The sequence below is a fragment of the Austrofundulus limnaeus genome, unplaced genomic scaffold, assembly GCF_001266775.1.
Source record: "Austrofundulus limnaeus strain Quisiro unplaced genomic scaffold, Austrofundulus_limnaeus-1.0 Scaffold128, whole genome shotgun sequence".
NCBI lineage: Eukaryota > Metazoa > Chordata > Actinopteri > Cyprinodontiformes > Rivulidae > Austrofundulus > Austrofundulus limnaeus.
The window spans coordinates 1,081,044-1,100,295 of record NW_013952530.1 but is presented as its reverse complement, the minus strand read 5'-3'; the positions used below and the strand labels follow the sequence as shown (position 1 = coordinate 1,100,295).

The 19,252-nt window shown below is 36.3% G+C and overlaps 1 protein-coding gene across 2 annotated transcripts in view; it reads right to left on the bottom strand.

Annotated features, from left to right (window-relative positions):
- Positions 1-19,252, bottom strand: part of ctnnbl1 (catenin, beta like 1) — a 63,687-nt gene that overhangs the window by 40,882 nt on the left and 3,553 nt on the right. For both annotated transcript variants that reach the window (XM_014015368.1, XM_014015369.1), the window contains exons 2-10: positions 17,881-18,093; positions 17,242-17,348; positions 16,838-16,977; positions 15,956-16,053; positions 11,251-11,344; positions 7,557-7,648; positions 5,455-5,527; positions 4,277-4,335; positions 3,797-3,945 (exon numbers count right to left, since the gene is read on the bottom strand). In XM_014015368.1, coding sequence (XP_013870822.1) covers positions 3,797-3,945; positions 4,277-4,335; positions 5,455-5,527; positions 7,557-7,648; positions 11,251-11,344; positions 15,956-16,053; positions 16,838-16,977; positions 17,242-17,348; positions 17,881-18,093 — 1,025 coding nt within the window. The remainder of the gene's footprint in view (positions 1-3,796; positions 3,946-4,276; positions 4,336-5,454; positions 5,528-7,556; positions 7,649-11,250; positions 11,345-15,955; positions 16,054-16,837; positions 16,978-17,241; positions 17,349-17,880; positions 18,094-19,252) is intronic.

Sequence of the window (19,252 nt, the reverse complement as noted above, 5' to 3'; positions counted from 1 at the left end):
GTGTGTGTGTGTGTGTGTGTGTGTGTGTGTGTACAGATTTTTGTTTCATTGTGGGGACAATTATTGACCATTTCCCCGGTACACAGCCTGGTGAGGTTAGGGTTTGGGTCAGGTGTGTAGCCTACCTGGGAGGTTATGGTTGGCTTTAGAATTGACGGGGAAATGAGTGGAAGCCAATGCAAAGTCCCTATGAGGATAGAACAACAAATGTGTGTGCGCGGGAGGTGTGGAGCGGAGCCCGCAAGCAGAGCGCAGTGTTATTAGGAGAGATGAGACTGTCGGCGGRCGACCCATTGATACTGCTGGATTATTTTTTATGGAACATGATGAAAACTTTTACTTTCAGCGGGCGACCGCTCCCCCTCCCCCTCGGTCGCACCAGTGTGACCGGACTTTTTTTTTAGTCGCACTATTAGGAAATTGGTCGCACTCTAGAGCCCTGTATCACCTCTTCTAGCCTGGCCCTTGCCTTCCTATGCAGTTCCGCTCAGTTCTAGTTTCCCTTCCCTAAGTTGGGGTCGGGACCCACAGTGGGGTCCTGAGACATCAAGGTGGGGTCCTGAAAAGATTTTCTGAATTAATTACACTAAAAAATTACAACTAACAATAATTTTTTTTGCCTTTGTTGTTACAAAAGACTAAAGTTAGTGTAACTAAAATGGACAAAAATAGCATAATAAATAGTGTTACTATGCTCTTGTTTATTTGACGTGAAAACAATGTTCATCAACCAACAACAGCTGGGGGCTCAGGTCTCTGCTGCTGGTRGTTTGTGGGTCAAAAGCTGAAACGTTTGGGAACCACTGCTCTAGACGACACTACAAGATTGCTGATCCCGGTTCAAGAGCTGATTATTCTATTCAAAGCATTCAGACGTCATACCAGATCGTGTCAAATACGTATTTAAAACGAAATACAGCGTGGCAGTTTAAAAACAACAAAAGGTAAGTTTTTCATTACGGTCCCACTGTTTCCTAAGAATTTGTGACCAACCGACCAGCAAGACACGTGACTGGACTTTGAGAAGCCAGTTTTGAAAATCACAGCCTTTTTTTATGTGCACGTCTTCTAGGCCATGTACATTTTTTATTTCCCCAACCTCAGCGTACATCATACACCACTACCGGAGTACACTTTGAAATACAAAAACAGACTTATCCAGATCAAGTTTAAAATAGTTTTCATTCGTCATTGCCGTGAGTTTTAGGACATTGTGGACCTGAACAGGAGTTTAACTTTTTAAATGTTAAAAAATATTTATTTGGTTCTAAAACCATCTTGTCTTAATATATTTTAATGTTATTTAAGATACAAACTTAAAAAAAGCTTATTAATTAAGTTTTAAATGTAGTGTTACTTTGTTTTCCACAGTTTTGTTGGGTTTTTTTTTAAACAATTAAAAAAGGTGGAAAAAAAAAATGGTTTGGGCTGCTTCTCTTGTGTCTGCTTCAACAAATACAAACCGTTTTGCTTAATGATGCAGACATCTCCCTGCTTGTTGTTCCAAACAGCCTTCATTCATTGAACTGTTTTTCTAAAAATCACAATGGCAGTTTCTTTCTTTGCTAAAGAAAAAATATATTTAAAAAAAAAAGATATATACATGAATATTGCTTTTTTCCCTTTGCTGTCCTTTTATTCAGACTCTTTCAGCCTTTCTCTGGAGAACGATTTAGCAGAAAAAGTTTTTTTTTCATTGCAATAATGAGATATTGATTGGAGCCTTAAATCTGTGTGTCCAGTGATGTGATTGTCAGTGCTCGAGCGCAGAAGCTGTGAAGGTTTCATAAATGCATGTGATGTGTCTTTATGACTCTTTAAGGTCAGATGTGTGCTCTGCTGCACTTCAACCAACTACTGACTGACTGGAGGAATCTGGCAACCTCACAAGGCAGCGGAGCAGGTAGCTGTGCAGAGTTAGGTAAGAACCAAAGAAATAAAGAAAGAAACATCTGAAATAAACTTCTACATACAAAAATGTTTTTTTCTTTCATTAATAGCTGAAATATTTGGTTTTGGTTCATCTATACCTGATGACTTTGTATTGTACAATGTAGTTTAACACACCGTGCAGTTTCTTTAATCTGGAAACTAAAGATTTTTCTTTAACAAACGGATTCGATGACACTGTTTATATAAATGGTTCTAAAACTTTTCAGCTTCCAACCCACAGAATAACAGAAGCAGAGCCTTATGACCAGATCACTGCTAATTAAAGTATACAAACATTGCTAATAAGCCAATTAAACTAGACAATAATGACAGCGCAAACAGCTTCAACTAAGTTTTTTTCTTTTTAAATCTCTGCATGACTACTGTTGATTCTTGGGACAGGATAAATCCACAATTACCAGTCATTTTACAATAAATTAAGAGTCTGAAGATCATCTCACAACTCACTACTTGGAGTTTCTCGACCCAGGGTCGAGTCCAGACTTCAGCATTAAGAACAACCTGTGCCCAGGTAATTGTGGCACTGCAAAAAATATTATCTTATAGGTCAGGGCTATTCAATTAAAATGCTCGGGGGCCACAGTTACTGCAGGTCAACAACTAAGGGGCCAAACATCCAGCAATTAAAATTATTATGTAAATAAACCAAGTATTATAAAGATCTGTTACCTTTGAAATTGTTTATTTTGCTGTATTTAATCATGAATACAACTAACAGAACCCTATAAAATTGATAATTAAACAATACCAAAAACAAAAAGAACACATTATGCCTCCTATTTAACGTAAATATTCTGACATCTCTGACAAACCAATTTTATTTTCACTTTCATAGTTTTRTCTTAAACTGCTTGTAGTTTTAAGTGTCTTGGATGTTCATAGAAATGTTTTTTTACCAGCTTCTGGCTAAGATTCTGATGTTTCTGTAGATACCAGACATGTCTATGTTTAACTAAAAGAACTTAGAGTTAAGTTGAATAGCCCTGTTATGGGTACAAAATCTAAAGGTGTGGCAAACAAAAGTGACTTATTTTAGTTTTTATGTTTCATAAATGAGTACCAAATACAACTATCTAAATTTAGGCATAAATGCTCATTTAAAAATGCTGCTAAAAACAGAAAATGTCAATTTGTCCTTTTTCAAATCTCCTATTTCTCCACGTCTCCTGATAAAGAGGACGTTTTTACTCCTGTCAAACCTGAAGATCTGCTTTATTCTGTAACAAAAAATAAGCTGCAGCGTTTAAAATATCAGTTTGCCATTTTATTTTAATATTTTTACTTCCACCAAACATGCTGATTAAATTGCTGAAACTGTAAGATATTAAAAAGTGAAATTGCAACTATTTATCTCTGTAATTTCTTTTTAGAATTAGAAAAGAAATGTGAATTTAATAACATACTAGATGGCAATAGACTAGCAAAAGACATCAAAATTGGCAGCTGGAGAATAATTAAAGCTGCCTACTAAAAAGACAAAACAAGCTTCTTTTCATTTTTATGTGCAATCTGTAGTTTGAGACAAAAACAAGTAATGCAAGGCTGTGTGAGTGAATCACAGCTGTGTGACAGACAGTCCCTTAAACAACTCATCTTTAACTAAGAAAATGGCATGAAGAAAGCTGAAAGTCAGTCAATTCAACTTCTGTTTGTTATTTTAGGTAAGCACTAAAGATTAGGAAAAAGGTAATCTGGGAAAAGCTATCAAGTCCATGAATATGAGATTATATTTAATCTACATCAAAGTAATGGACGGTCAGCCAAACAGTTTTGCAACTATCCACAGTTCAGGAAGGTTAAAGTGTTTCTTCCTCCCACCATTTCCAGGAGATTAAATCTTTACCTGAGCATGAGATTCATCAGCTGAAGCCCCTCTCCTTTGAGGAAGCGGTCCCGATTGGAGGACAGCATCAGGCAGGAACACAGAGCGTCGAACAGGTTCTCCATCATCTCCTGCTCCTCAGCTGTGTTTGGGTTGTGACGTTTGAACACCTGTGGGGGGAAAAAAGGGGAAAGAGCAAAAAGCACTAAGACAAAAKGTGCAGCTACGATTCTTTACATTTTTTATCTTAAGTTGGTAAATTTAATGCAATTTGAGACATGCTGAGGCTGAAAAACAGAAAAAGCTTTGTAAAAAAGACTTTTGGTAATTATTAATAATAAAGTCACATAAGTCAAAGTTGACTGCACATTAAACTGACACTTGCATACAGGCACGCAGTTTACTCATGTCTGAAAAATAAAAGTGTTGATGGTGTTTGAAGGTTAGCAGGCAGGACAAAGAAAAACACACACAAACAAACAACAAAAAGCTAGATCTTACAGATAGCTGCTGCAGTAACACATCAATGCCATCCATTTCACCCAGTAATTCTCTAGTAGCTGTGGAAAAAGAAAAAAAAAGAGTTAAAAAGAACCACAAAACGTTGAATAAATACAACAATAGAAAAATTATGTTTAGACGTTTGGGCAAATCAGAGAGAAATAATGAAGGAGGGTTCCAGGTCTAACTCAGAAAGCAATAGCTTTTCTAYGCTGAATGACTTTGCAAATAATCATTAAAAGAAGCTGAAACTGGCTTGTGAAAAAAGGGCAGAAGTTTTAGCTTTAGCTCACACAAATAAGAACTGAGGACAAAAAGGACATGATTTAAATGCATATAATCATCATAGAACATGAAGGTGATCAAGAGTTATAACTAAAAGTATTCATTATTTCAGTTTAATTCATGTAGACTGATTTTTTTGCACAGAATACCTCTGCTGATGATAAAGTTGCTCATTTTACCTTTCAAATCTGTGCTTTATGTCAAATCCAACAGCAAGACGAAATAATTGCATGCAAATTAGGACTTCAGGGAGCGCCACTTTTTATGATAATTGGGTAATTTGCCTTTTTCTTACCTTAAAACAACGGACAATATTATTCGTGGGATATTATCTGTGACAGCATACGTCCTCGTTTAGTAATAAATATATATGTATATATATTTTTTTTTTGGTGGGGGGGATATTGATATTCTTGGAGGTGGCTGGACTGCATAAAGGAGACAGCACTAGTGAAGGGTAGAGGAAATTTTGAAAAATGAGAAATGACTCCAACTGCATATCAATGTGGTTTGTGGCATTAATAACAACCTGTCCAAAGGTCTGTTAGTCCTGTGGCTATCTGATTTTACTGCCTTTTAGTCTGGGAGAGAAAGGAGGGGAAATGACAGCAAATACCCTTAGAGACGAGACAGTGGAAACAAAAAAATTAAGAAAGGAAAGGAAAGGAAAGGAAAGGAAAGGAAAGGAAAGGAAAGGAAAGGAAAGGAAAGGAAAGGAAAGGAAAGCAGGAATAAATAAGAAGTGTAGTAACAGATCCATGTGATGAAGAAAAAAGAGAAAACAAAGCAATGATAATAGAGAATACAACTCAAGTTAGGAAGAAACTTAAGAAAGGAGATGAATAAAGAAAATAAAAGAATATCTGAACCCACGTTTACTGAGGGACACTTACTGTCGTTATTCTGCAGCAAGATGGCCAGGATTTCACTGCAGTACAGCTTGTTAGCATCAAACGGCATCTTTGCCTGAAAGGGAAGGAGAGCAAAGTCCAATTACCACTTATCCTGTGAAACTCTGGTCTCTTGAGAATTACAAAACCACTATGTATTCTAGAAGAAAATCTGCATTTTGTAACTTCAAGCAGGAATCTGGCTTGTGYCGATTCTGCCTTGTGCCGTGTGCAAAAGTGAAGAGCATTTCTAAATATATTTGAATCCTCATTTACTGTATTCAAAACGAACACTACGCACCGTGCAGTATTTTTTAATAATACTTTGGCAATAACTGTTTGGAGACGACCCTATTTTTCTGTTAGCAAAATACCATATTAACCACTGGACACATGTTTATGAAACTTTCAGAAAGAATCATTGCATGCACATTTACAACTGATCAAATAAACTGGTTTATGTGAAATACCACACTACATTTTAGGTTATATAAAAGGTAATATTATTTATTTTATAATGGTAATTTTTGAAAAGATAAATATGTTAGTATTAGACAACAGTGACTTTAAAGCTATAAAACACTGGTTAACTGACCTATTAACTGGTCTTATTCTCTAAACCAGTGTTTTTCAAAGTGATGCGTCTCAGAAAGCTGGAGGGAAGATAAGAAAAAAAATGCAAAAATTAAAAAATCTAATCTAATAAATGTTTTAAATAATTATAAAATCAAATCTATTTTTCATGATCAATTTCAAGTATAATTTATAATAATATATTGAAATGTTAAAAGAGCTTAAGATGTTGTTTTTTTTTTGTTCTGTTCTTATTATCAACTGTTTGTTGAAAAGTTGTTTTTTCCAGTGAGAATATAATAGTGTTTAAAGCAGAGATTCTAAAACCATGGGCCGTGCCACCTTGAGAGCCTCAGAAGAATATCAGTTTTTAACTTTGGGTCGCAGAGGGCCACAGGACTGGATTGATTTTGAATAAGGTGCAATACATTTTCTCACCACTAGTAGCGGTAGTGTGCCACTCAGATGTTTAACAACTTTTTTAATACATAGAAGAACCTTAGAAACCTGCCGAGAATGGAAACCTATTTTAATTGAAAAGTAGAAGCAAAAATGAAGGCAACCCGTCAAAAAAATGCCAAAGTTTGTCACTAATATGAAGCGCAGCTTCTGGTTCTACCATGCAATACTTTACAAGTTCAAAGATTATCAAATACAATTGCAGATACAACTGTATTTTAATTTGCACTTTATCAAATTAATTTTCGTAGTTTATTTTTAAACATTTTGATGTTGCTATTTTAAAGAAACTTTAAGCTTGTCAAAAAGCTGTTGTTATTGTTATTGTCCTTAAGATGATCGGCTTCTGGTTCTACCATGTAAAAGTTTAAAAAGGCTTTATTTTCATTTGTACTTCAAATTTATTTTGACTTTTTTCTTTTAATTTGAAACATTTACATTAAACATTTTGAATATATTTATTTTATGCTCACAATTTTATTTATTGAATTGTCTATTTTTGTTATTGTTTATTAAATATATATATATTGTGTTGATAAGCCCGAGTGGTCTGTTTGACTGTTGTATTTGTTCAAATAATTGTTATGGGCAGGTTACAATATAAACAAATGTTTGTCATAAYCATGTCTTGTATTTATTTGACAGGAGTTTTACTTGCAAACCTTAAGTGTATTTAATTTAGATAAAATGCAAAACAATACAAATTAAACCAAGATTTAGAATAATTATCATTTTGATCAGTACATTGGTAATGTCTGACTGGGCCTTGTGTCACTTTATGTTCAACAAATTGGGCCCTGAGGTCAAAAGGTTAAGAACCCCTGGTTTAAAGCATGTTTGTTCATAAAATAAAATTATACAAAACAAATATAATAATTGTTCAAAATGGAATAAAAGTGAAAAAAAACATTCTAAAAGTTGATGTTTCTTTACATATTTTGTAGCACTGTTTGTAGGTTTGCAAGGGAGGGGATTCCCAGTCAGAAGCTAATGCTGTTGGGGGAACAGCATGAAAATGTTGGAGGACTCCTGCTCTAAATCACTCAAACCACAGCAAACACCCTGGTTTTTACCTTGATCCTCTTCAGCAGCCACTGCATGAGTCCTTGCTGAGCAGCTTCAGTGCACAGGCCGGGCCTAAACTCAGCCATATTCTCTATTATAGCTGCAAAARACAGACRATATCAAAAATTCAACATCTGCCTTCGAATGCTGRAACTGGATCAGCTGACAAAATAATCTTTGAGTAAAAATCCTTCATGGTGTTGAATCAGTTTGGATCAAAACACTTTTTGAGAACGTGCTTCAACGCTTGTTAACAAGAGGTGACGAAGATTAGAGAAGAGAAACTGGAATCTGGAATAACAAATCAATAATGATCTGGTGAACAATCCAGRCATTCTAGTGTCTTTTTCTGTCTCTTATTCTTTATTTAACAAGCACAAACAAAAGGTTTCATGTGTGCCATAGCACACTAGAATACTTTATTATAGCTCGTTTTAATCAAAAGCGAATATTAAAACCCTTCATCAGTCAAAACTTCCCTTTGAACAACAATGGCAAGCTTTAAAAAATTGAGCAGCTTGATTTTAACCTTCTTTTGTTGTTTTACAGTTATCATTAGAAAGCTGTCTCTGCAATTCACGTCTCCATCAGAGCAGACTGAAGCAGAAGAGGAAAAGGAGACGTTATGAGATAAAACGAGAGGGGAGAGGAAAACTCAGAAATGAGGGCAGAAGAAAAGTGAAGGGGAGGGAAAACAGGTGGGAAGACAAGTCAGAGATGAAAGATGCAAAAATGARGGACCTCAGAAACTGATACCAAGATTATTAAAAAAAAAGAAGAATAATAAGAAGGTGTGAGGTAAGATAGATGACATGAAACAAAACATCTGGCTGTATGGGCTGCAGATGATAGAGAAATGATGGAAAAACAAAACTAGGAGGAGGAGGAGAAAAACGAAGGGCCTTTATCAGGGATGCAAACAGAGCAGACAGACAGACAGACAGCATCCTGGAGGACAGCAGCCCCAGAACAGAAAGCAGCCAAGGCAGACAAAAGGCTTATTCAAGCTTGGAGAGCTCCCTTGATAACTCCCTCTCTCTCTCTCATACACACACACACACACACACACACACACACACACACACAAACTTCAGAGGGATGCACCAGTGTTGTGCCAACGATGTGAGTCTCACACACAGAGCCAAAAACACACACCTAAACAACCCTCCTGACACTCGGCCTCAATCTGGCAACAAAGAAAGAGAAATCATCTCAACAGAGTCATTCAACACAAAAAGAGCTGAGAGGCAGAAAAGTCTGATTTATGTAGGGCTAAATACGGAGGCCAAGACTTTTCAAACCATCTGCTAGTTTGTTTGTTTTTTTTCTCTCTGCTATACCTTTAACACTGTCAAAAGCACCAGCAACCAAACATCGGTTTAAGTTATGCTTGGCTAAAACTTTTACTTTCCTTTCAGTTGAGTGTTGAAGCTTATGTTGGCAGCAACTGACAGGTAAAAAAAAATGGTTTTGCAATATTAAATTTATCCTAAACTCCTCTTCTGGTGCTTGATTTGCTGCTTCTAGTGGCTTTTCCCCACATTGTAAAACAAAACCAAAACTCAACCAACTAGGGCTGCGCCATATTCGACAATCTTGCAATAATGATAATATTTGCAAATACTGCGAAGCCGATATCAAGTGCAATATGCTTAATCTGTACTTCCTACTCTATGTAACCTTTAGCATTTCTGGCAAATTCAGTTGTGTCTTGTGTGAGCTTTTGATGCCAAGAAACTCTGTCCTACTGGACAAATACTGAAATTGAAAAACACAACTTCAAAACTCTTTAAATACAATTATTGCACTCCAAACACCCTTTTGCGATATGAATATTGCGTACACTGATACTGCGAAGACAATATTTTTGCGATACATTGGCAGCCCTGTCATAACCCTTTCTTCTCTGAGGGGTAAAACACAACTTATTTCCAAAATAGATGACAAATAATCAGCTAAATGCTAAACAAATCCATTAGAGCACAGCTTGTTTATGTAAAGAACTGCCTGCAGTGTCAGGAAACCACCTGTTTACAGAGGAGGATGAAAATATCCACACACCGAAATATTGCAATGTTTAATTTCCTGATACGGTTTCGATTTTTTGTGTTTTTCTGATTGCAAAAAGATAAACTGAATTTAAGCAAATTATATGCATGTAATTAGGGATGCACCGATATGAAAATCTCAGCCGATATCGGTATCTGATATAATTACTGCTGTAATGGCCGAAAACCAATATTTACAGATATTACACAAACACACAAATTATATACATACGTATAAGCACACACACACATGGGTCTTTTTTGATACAGTAAAATGACCAGACCTGTGACAAGGCTCTACTTCAGTTATTCCTGACTGTGGTGCATCAATATCACTATCATGATCAAACAGATGCAGCTCAACCAACCATCTCCCCTCCCAGAACAGAAACACAAAGMTAAAAAGTGGGAAATCAATATCGGATGTTAATATCGGCCCAGTTTTACATATCGGACTGATACCGATAYTCTAAAAAATKACCAAAATTGGCCGATACCGATATCAATACTGATATATCGTRCATCCCTACATATAATGCATGGTGTGCTCTTTATACTGAGTTTTTTAAAATAAGACTTCGAGGGAAAAAATGGTAATRTATCACCTTGCTKACAGTATCACAATATATCGCCATATATTGTGATATGCATCATTTCAATACACAGCCCTAGCTGTTTACAGTAAATTATGTCCATAATGTTCTCCACAGCATATACTTTTTTGCTGGATATGCACTGACTATTCTAGCAGAGAGGAGGCCGCATGACAAAACAAAGATAAATAATTACGTAAATTCATGTCTTTTTATTTGCATAGCCAAGTGAGATCTTATGAATCAACAGCGTGAATTGTAGTTATTTTTATTTTCTTTACTTTGTCATTCATTTCTTAATGATTTAAAATTTTGTTGTGTATTCTTTTTTAATAACTATGTTGCATTTGATCAAACCATAGGCTTCTGACTGAAGTAATACAAACAGCTGTGGTGTGGAGCAGCCACATACTAACACCCACACATGCAGTCTCTACAAAAACAAAAAAAGGACTCAGCCAAATAGATTCAAACCAGAACCCATCTTGCAGAAGCTACAGTGCTAACCACTGCAGTACTGTGCATAATGTAGTCTGACATAAAATATTTAACATGCAGAGAGAGAAAAAAAACATCTAGAATGTTAAAAAAWATATATGGCATTGTGCATTTACACAGAAAGGCTGCAGCCACAGGACAGAAACAGGCTCTGTCAAAACAACCGTTCCATATTTCATCTCTGGCACCAGCTTTGTGGGTCYATCACAGAAGCCAGTGTAAAACAGGAGCAATGTTTGGAAACAACATGACAATTTCAACACTTTCATTCAGACATGTTTTGCATATATTGGATAGKTGACAAGGAAATGGCTCTAACTAGTGTTTTCCTTCTTTAAATATTTAAGTCCATTTGTTTCAGGCTATGGAGCTGTGATCACAAACACTGCAGAAATTTGGTTGACAATTCACGCTTTGCAATTTTAAACATTGCTGGATCTGAATGCAGCCCAACGATTGGGTACAAAGACACTACATTATGTAGTGCTAATTTTGGTGCACGATGGCATTTTATTTGTTATTAACACAGAGAGATAATTCTCCCCATTTTGATGTCTTCTTACCCAGTGTGTTATGGATRCCATCAGCCTCTTCTTTCACTTGTTCATCCAGCCGCTCCATATTCTGTACCAACAAGGCCACCACCTGTCCCTCCAACTGCAAACAAAGATGAGTCAGTTAGTCAGTTCTGACTAAGGCTGTCCTGATCCGATATCAATATCGATTATCGGTCTGATAATTRCCAAAAAATAAAAATAKYGGATTATATCGGCCTGCATCTAAAATCTCAGATATAATCGCTCCGATATAAGCGGTCCATCCATAGTCTGCTCAGGATTTCTATGCAGCRGTGCTTGGATCAAGAATAAACTAGAGAAATTGCATTTCCTGTGAAAATGCTAGAGTGAATTCTTCACGCTTAAAATGTAAGCTGAAAGCTGCTRAAATTGAGCTGAAAATATTTAAYAGGAAAACTATTTATACTTTGTTTTAACACTTTACTTTGAAAAGCTGAAWGAAGCAAAAATGCATAACTTTGCAGAAAAACAGTAAAAATTAGCACATTGCRCAAAWCTAGTTAAAAACAGAAAACRGCTAAGCTAAAATAGCTAAATATAGCTGAAAACATCTGTAAAAARCAWAAATAACATGGTAGCAGAAAAAAGCATTAAAAGCAGAAAAACACAAAAGAATAGCAGGAAAATGCAGAATTCTAGCTGAAWTAGCAGAAAAAGCCTAAAATTAGCAATAAAGTAGCTAAAATTAGCACAAGAAAGTGAAAAAGAGCAGAACCAGAACAAAATGTGTATAGTGCTGTGAAGATTTAGAAACATTTTAAAGGACTTTAAGGATGTTGAAAATAACTCCATTCATTTTCAATGGCAAAAAGTGTCTAAAAAAATTGAAAAAGCTAAAAAAAGTATAAAAAGCTGAAATACCAAAAGTCATAGCACCCCTCACATGAATGAGCTGAACGTTTTGATATATGAATTGTTGAAATAGCATAAAAATTGTGGAACGAGTTAGATGCTGAAAAACGTATGGAAGAAAAAAGTGATAAGTGACCTTGAATAGTTATTTTAGAGTTTAAAAGTATATTTTGTTTTTATTGGATATATTAAGGTAATTTTCATGGTCTTCTGTTTTATTATTTATTTATTGTATTTAATTGTGCAATATTCTTATGCTTAAATTAAACAATTATGTAACCCTTTGGTTAATGATAAATGGGACCAGTCTTTCTCATACCAACTGTTGTTGACTATTGTTCCCTGCTTGACTTGATCACGTCTTTTTAAGATTCCACACTACAAAAAAAGTAATAAAAGCATAGGATTTGTTCTGATATTGTATCGGGTCTGGTATTGGCCAACACTCACTATACACAACAAATAGTGAAAAAGTTGTATTGGGACACCCCTAGTTCTGACACATCATATATACYGTTACACAACACTTTGAAGATTTATCTGTATAACCCAAAAATAAACTGCAAAATTCTCATTCCAACACTCTTTAMATTCAAACAGGTTATTAATATCTTATAAGACACTCAATAAAGACAAAAAACACAGCTTAGGGAACAACAAAGTGATATTTTCGTTTTTCTGTCGATTTACATTTAAGTGGAAGAAACTTGGGACATTTTCACACAAGCTCTGAAGGGAAGCAAGTGTTATCAGTCAAGTCAAGATTGGAGGCTCAACCAAACAAAGATTGTAGGGTGCCAGTGGCTTGGATGAAAGTACTATAGGAGATGAAAGAAGATGGGCAGTCAAAGCAGATTTATAAGCCACAGAGACTGCTGWGAGTCATTTTGATTTATCTTATCAAGGATAACACCTGGCCTTCTGGCAGCAAGGACGGAGAGGCTGCAGGCATTACAGAACACAGTAGAGACAAATGGAATCAACCAACCAACCTCGCTGCCCTGAAACTGTTTCCCTGCGATGCAGCTGTAAAGAACACTGGGGTTATGGACGCTCCAGTGCATGGTAAATGGGCTGCATTTATATTATGCCTTCATCCTGTAAATGCTGCAAAGCCACCTGAGCTGTTATCTCACACACGGTCATGCAAGCAGCCAACCCACCAACACACAAACTCTACTTTTTTCAAGAATTGTTGACCTTATTTCCACTTCCTGTGATTACCCCTGTTAGACATTAGCCAGCTTGTAGTTAAAATAAGAAAACCCTCAGATAAAGATAAAACTCGAGTCGCACGTCTTTTTCCTGACTAAGTATAAACGGGTTGAAGASGCGGCGGGCCATAAATTAACATAATTCCTCCCTCTGCCCTCTCACAGCTGAAAAAGTCACACTCATTTGCTGTTGCATTGTTTCGAAAAGCTGCAATGTCACAATCCAGTGATGCATTAATTTTTCACCAAGATCTTGCATTGATGATGGTAGAGTCTGACCGCTGCGCAAAGCCTCCATGTGTRAGAACGACTCTTTCACAATTCCAGCCCGATGAATCCTGGCATTGTCACCTTGGAATATGGCCGTGCCATCAGGGCAGAAACMATCCACTGATGGAATAAYCTGGTCATTCAGTATATTCRGATAGTCAGCTGACCTCATTCTTTGAGCACAAACTGKTGCTCAACCTAAACCTGACCAACTGCAACCTTGTACAGTAGGCACTACATATGAAGGGTGCATCACTTCAYCTGCCTCTCTTCTTACCCTGATGAGCCCATCATACTGGAACAGGRTCARTCTGGACTCATCAGACCACATGACCTTCWTCCATTGCTCCAGAGTCCAATCTTTATGCTCCCGAGCAAATCGAAGCCTTTATTCTGCTTAGCCTCACTGATCAGTGGTTTTCTTAAGGCTACACAGCTGCTCAGCCCAATCCCTTGAGTTCCCTTTGCATCGTGCATGTGRRAATGCTCTTACTTTCAMTATTAAACATAGCCYGGAGTTCTACTGTTGTTTTTCTTCRATTTAATTTTACCAAACACTTAAGTGATCACTGATCGTTCAGGAATTTTTTCCGGCCACATTTCTTCCTTGAAGACGATGGGTCCCATTTTTAATAATGGGTTGGACAGTTCTTAACCCAGTGTTAGTATTTTCTACAATCTCCTTAGATGTTTTCTCTGCTTGATGCCAATGATTTGAGCCTTCTCAAACAGACTGACTTCTAATCCATGACCACAGGATGGGTCTTTCCACATGGTTGTTTAAAGGGGCATTATCATGTAAAATCAACATTTTGAGTTTTATATCATGCTATAATGTTATACTCTCATAAAAAAACATGCCCAAAGCCTTGCTCTGACTCATTCATGCATGTTTGAGAAATCCTGCAGCGTTTTTAGGAAGCCATGCTGAGGAGCAAAACAACAGGTGGGGACCAGAAACGCATTTTGGTACCAGAAACGCCCCTGGGACGTGTCTTTAAGCTGAACTTCCTCATCACGGAGCACACCCCCCAACCCCACACACCCCGCCCATGACTCCTGCAGGCTCTTGGCAGTAACAGAGCAAAGTGAAAGTGAAAATTAAACTGTCTGCTGCTCTCAACACTACTTCTCACTCAGTGAAGCTCTTTACAGATTCAAAATACCTTTGAGGAAATGTATTTTCAGATGCCAAGTAAACTGTATCATAGCGCACGCGCGAAACAACCCACCCCACTGAAACTTACGGGAGGGAAGCGGAAGGTGGTTCTTAAAGAGACAGAGGCCAATTTTCAAGGTGTTTAGAAGAGGAAGTGATGAGAAGATAAGTTTTTTTCTATTTAAACATAAAAACAGCATTTTTTAATAACAGCTAAAGGTGACATAGATGCTTTATTATGGTATAGTATTTAAATGTATGCCTGAGAAACACATAATATTGCCCCTTTAAGAAATAAGAAGCAACTCATTACACCAGTTGGGTTTAAATAACTTGTTGCCAGCTGAAAGATAATCGTCCATGCAGTAATTATCCAATAGGAGGCTTGTACCTATTTGCTTACGGTAGTTAAATCCAGGTGACAACTATTTTTTTTGGCCACACAGATCCTACATGTKAGGAAAAATAAGTCCCTGAAAGCAGCGAGAGACAAGACAACAGAGTCACTGATAAAGAGTCACAGTGGCAGTCATGAAGAAGCAGGCCCTCAGCTCTTCCCTCCATTAAAAAGCTCTAACTGCACATTATTGCAGTTTGACCTTTGTGTGTGTCGCTGTGAATGTCAGAAAGCATAATGGGATATCAACAATATTGATGCCACATTATGTAGGTGCCTCTCTGCTTCACAGACAGTGTAATAGGCTCAACTAGAAAAAAAGAGAGGTTGAAGTGGAAGAGAGAGAAAGTTGATGATAAACTGACAACCACAGGTAGAAGTTCACGAAGAAAACTTAAAAACTGAGAAAAGGGAGGCAATGATTACTATAGGGTTAGGTGCCAAAACAATTGATGAAATTTCAAACAAATTCAGGTTGATCTCAGTCATGAACATTTCACATTGTTCTTAGATAATAAGAGATATAAAATACATATTGTGCTAATGATTAAATGTTCATTACATAGTATCAAAACATTACAGACAAAAATTGGCTTCAGAATTCTTCATTAAAAAATAAACCTAAAAAAATCTAAATGTCAGCAAGAGTTAACACAAGTATTGCTTTGTATTCATTAAAAATGATGAAGTCATCGATTCTTCTTGTCTAGTTAAGATGCAGAAGCCCAGAAATTTAAGCATTGATCCATCAAGTGTAGTTTCATCAATGTGAAAGTCTGATGTAAATCTTGAACTCACCAGAGCATCTATGAGCACCTCAGCGCCCTCCTCGCTCTCGTGGAGTGTGTCGATATCCGTCAGCTCCTGCAGCAGGTCCACCACAGCTATGGCAACATGTGGCTGGTGTTCAGGATAATAAATACACCTGAGCTAGCCTAGCGCTTTGACAGTCCCAAAACAATCAATCGAAATTGATATTGTACGAAGATTTTAAGAAATGCTGTAAAAACTGTTTGAAAATACAAATCCACCTTAAGATTTATCTCCTAACTCAATAGCTTTTTGTTCTTTTTTTTTTGTAAAATAAATAAAAAACTCATTGTAATACATTGTGTGTTGTAGTTTCTCATTAGCTTCCTGTACGATAAATGATGGTAACTAAAGTTAGCACAAAAAGTAAGGAAGTTAATGTTTGGTAGATTATTTCTTTGTTGTAACAATGCTTCCTGGCAATAAATCTTAYATCATTGGAAAGCACGTTGATTTCCCTTTTAAATGGTGCCACATTTGTAAGGAAMARSMWTTKKKGGRWKRRSMRKWRMRSYKRRKWKKKKGGKTKSMMMMMWKRAAAAWTTKSCMAAWYYTYYYYKSCMAAMMASYTWWTTTTGCTGTTATTGACTTGTTTTGAGTTTCTGGTACCCYTAGATKCTGCCAGTCAGCCCTGTATAAGATTACTGCCAAGAAGCGTTGTTRCAGCAAAAACATAATCTACAAAACACAAATTCACTTAGGTTTTATGCTAAATATAAAATGATTTGTAAAAGTTTAGATGAATTCCTTTTCACCATGACTCTAATCCACTGCAGTAAGAACATTCTCTGCCATGATCAACAAAGCTAAACACACAGGAGAATACTGTTGAAAACCAATTACTTCTTCAGTAACTTTCTAAAAGGATATCAGTGTTTTCATGACCAAGAAGACCTAACAGAGAGTGGACGGCATTAAGTTCCACCAGCAGGTGGTAGAGATCCGGCATCGTGGCGATCACGTGCATTTCTTGAATAATGTCGTTCAGATCCAGCTCCGACTCCATGAATCTTGTTTGGAAAAAAACACAAATAAACGAAAGTTTAGACAGTGTTAGCATTCACAGGTTTTATTATATTCAAATTGGGTTCATACTGACAGATTCTTAGAGTAAGAATGTGCAAAGAAAATTATACCATGTCCCAAAATGTATAAAAACATTTTCTTCTTTCATAATCAAAATGTTACCAGAGCAAATGTCACTTTTAGTTAACTTGATCTAAACAGTGAAAAAAATAAAAAAATAAAATCTGGACCATCATTAATGACCTTACTTTTCTGGATTGTCTGGAAACTTAATCCTCAGTTCCTGGTTTTTGTATGACCTTTTCTCAAARGTCAGGATCATTTTCTTCACAGAGCTCTCATCAACCGGCTCAGCCTGTTTGATTGGTGCAGAAGGCAAGAAGTAGAGAAAAAAGAAAGAAAAAAGTGTTTTACTGAAGCAGCTGTTGAAATAGCGAAGAGCCATCAGGGTGACCTTAATTACAAATGGAGCGTATACATTTTTTTTATCAAATCAGAGGAAATCTAAGTGTATTTCTCAGAAAAGTGAATGCATTTGACCTCCTGAGGGCTTAAAAGCTGTAAATTGCTGCACAGATAATGACCGGTTAGGATATTTTAACTGCCTGACATTTTGAACAATGCAGCTCTTTGCTCTGAGAACCTCTTCACAGTGAGGATCTTTGTAAACGGTACAACAGTAGAATAATAAAAGCTTAATTATAGATGTGCAGTTTTTAAATGTGACACACCTAATAGCATAACTGGGGCTGAGACTCCCACAGAAACTCTTTGATGTTACCTTTACACCGTCAGTTGTGCCAGTACCTTACCTGTGTTTCAGCAAAGAAACTATTTACAAGCACACATTTTGCAAAACTAGCACAGCTGTAAAGATTTTCTCCCACCTCAGGTTCCTCCTCATCCTGGTCCATTAGTTTATCCAACATAATCTTTCTGTCTCCAGTCAGTTCTTCAGCCTCAGCACCTCCTTCAGCTTCCCGGTATCTGGCCAGCTCCCTAGCTGCCAGAGCTTTTATCTGCTTCCCTCCTCTGGAGTTCTCCTCTTCTCCCGCTGCTCCTCCATCCTCCTCTCTTAGACGCTTAGCTCCTCTATCAGGCTAAAGAGCAAAGAGAGAATGAAAACACAAACATGGAACTGAGGTTACAAACTTGTTTTAAACGCATGTTTGTGCAACACTGTTTGTAAAAAGTGACTTGGCAGATGATGCAGAATTTGTGTCCCTTTTTTCAAACAGCTTTTAATCTGAAGTTTTGTAAATGTGAACACCAGGATCATCAGGTCGGACATTTACAAAAAAAAAAWCAGAAATTGGAGTTGGTCAAAAAAATGATTATTATTACATATTTGTTTGCAAGTTTAAGAAACCCTTAGAAATTGTTTAGTAAATGGCCTGTGATGAAGCATGAGTAAATATGTGACCCATCACATCAAACCAAAAATTTAGTATCCAAGTGGTATGTGCAGAAATAGGCAGCTTTAGTGTTTTGATTAAAACATTTGCAATAATTGCCTTTTTCAAATGAATGAATACACTAGTGTAGAGGTAACCCTGGTGAAATATTCATTTCAATTTTTTGTCTTTGATTTTATTTTTTACACTTATAAGAAGAATATCATTTTAAAGTGTTTTTATTTTCTTTAAGTGAATATAAGTCCTATATATATGTTATCTCATTGAATCTTTTATTAGAGGTTATAATCAATATAATCAAAGTTTTATTGAATTAACCTTTGCATCTCTTTATTCCAGAAGTATAACACTTATAAGAAGAAAATCATTTTAAAGTGTTTTTATTTTTCTTTAAGTGAATAGGACAAAGTCCTATATATATGTTATCTCATTGAATCTTTTAAAAGAGGTTATAATCAATATAATCAAAGTTTTATTGAATTAACCTTTGCATCTCTTTATTCCAGAAGTATAACGCTGTGAAGAAAAAAGAGTTGAAATGTGCTTTAATGTTTTTTCTTAGTACTGGTATTAATAATGGTTTTATCATTTTTTTCTTAATTGATTNGGAGTAATTCCTACAGAGCAGTTAAAAAATAACAAGAATTTCATTTTTCACTGTGGGATCTTAAGAAGGTTCTAAGTAGAGCTTTGAAATGCAAAAAGAAGAAATGGGAATGAGACAAAAAATATATCTGAGTACCGTATTTTTCGGACTACAAGACATTTTCCTGAACTTTGAACCATGCGGCTTATACTCCGGTGCGGCTTATACATGGATTTTTTTCTTCAGCCACCAGGGGGC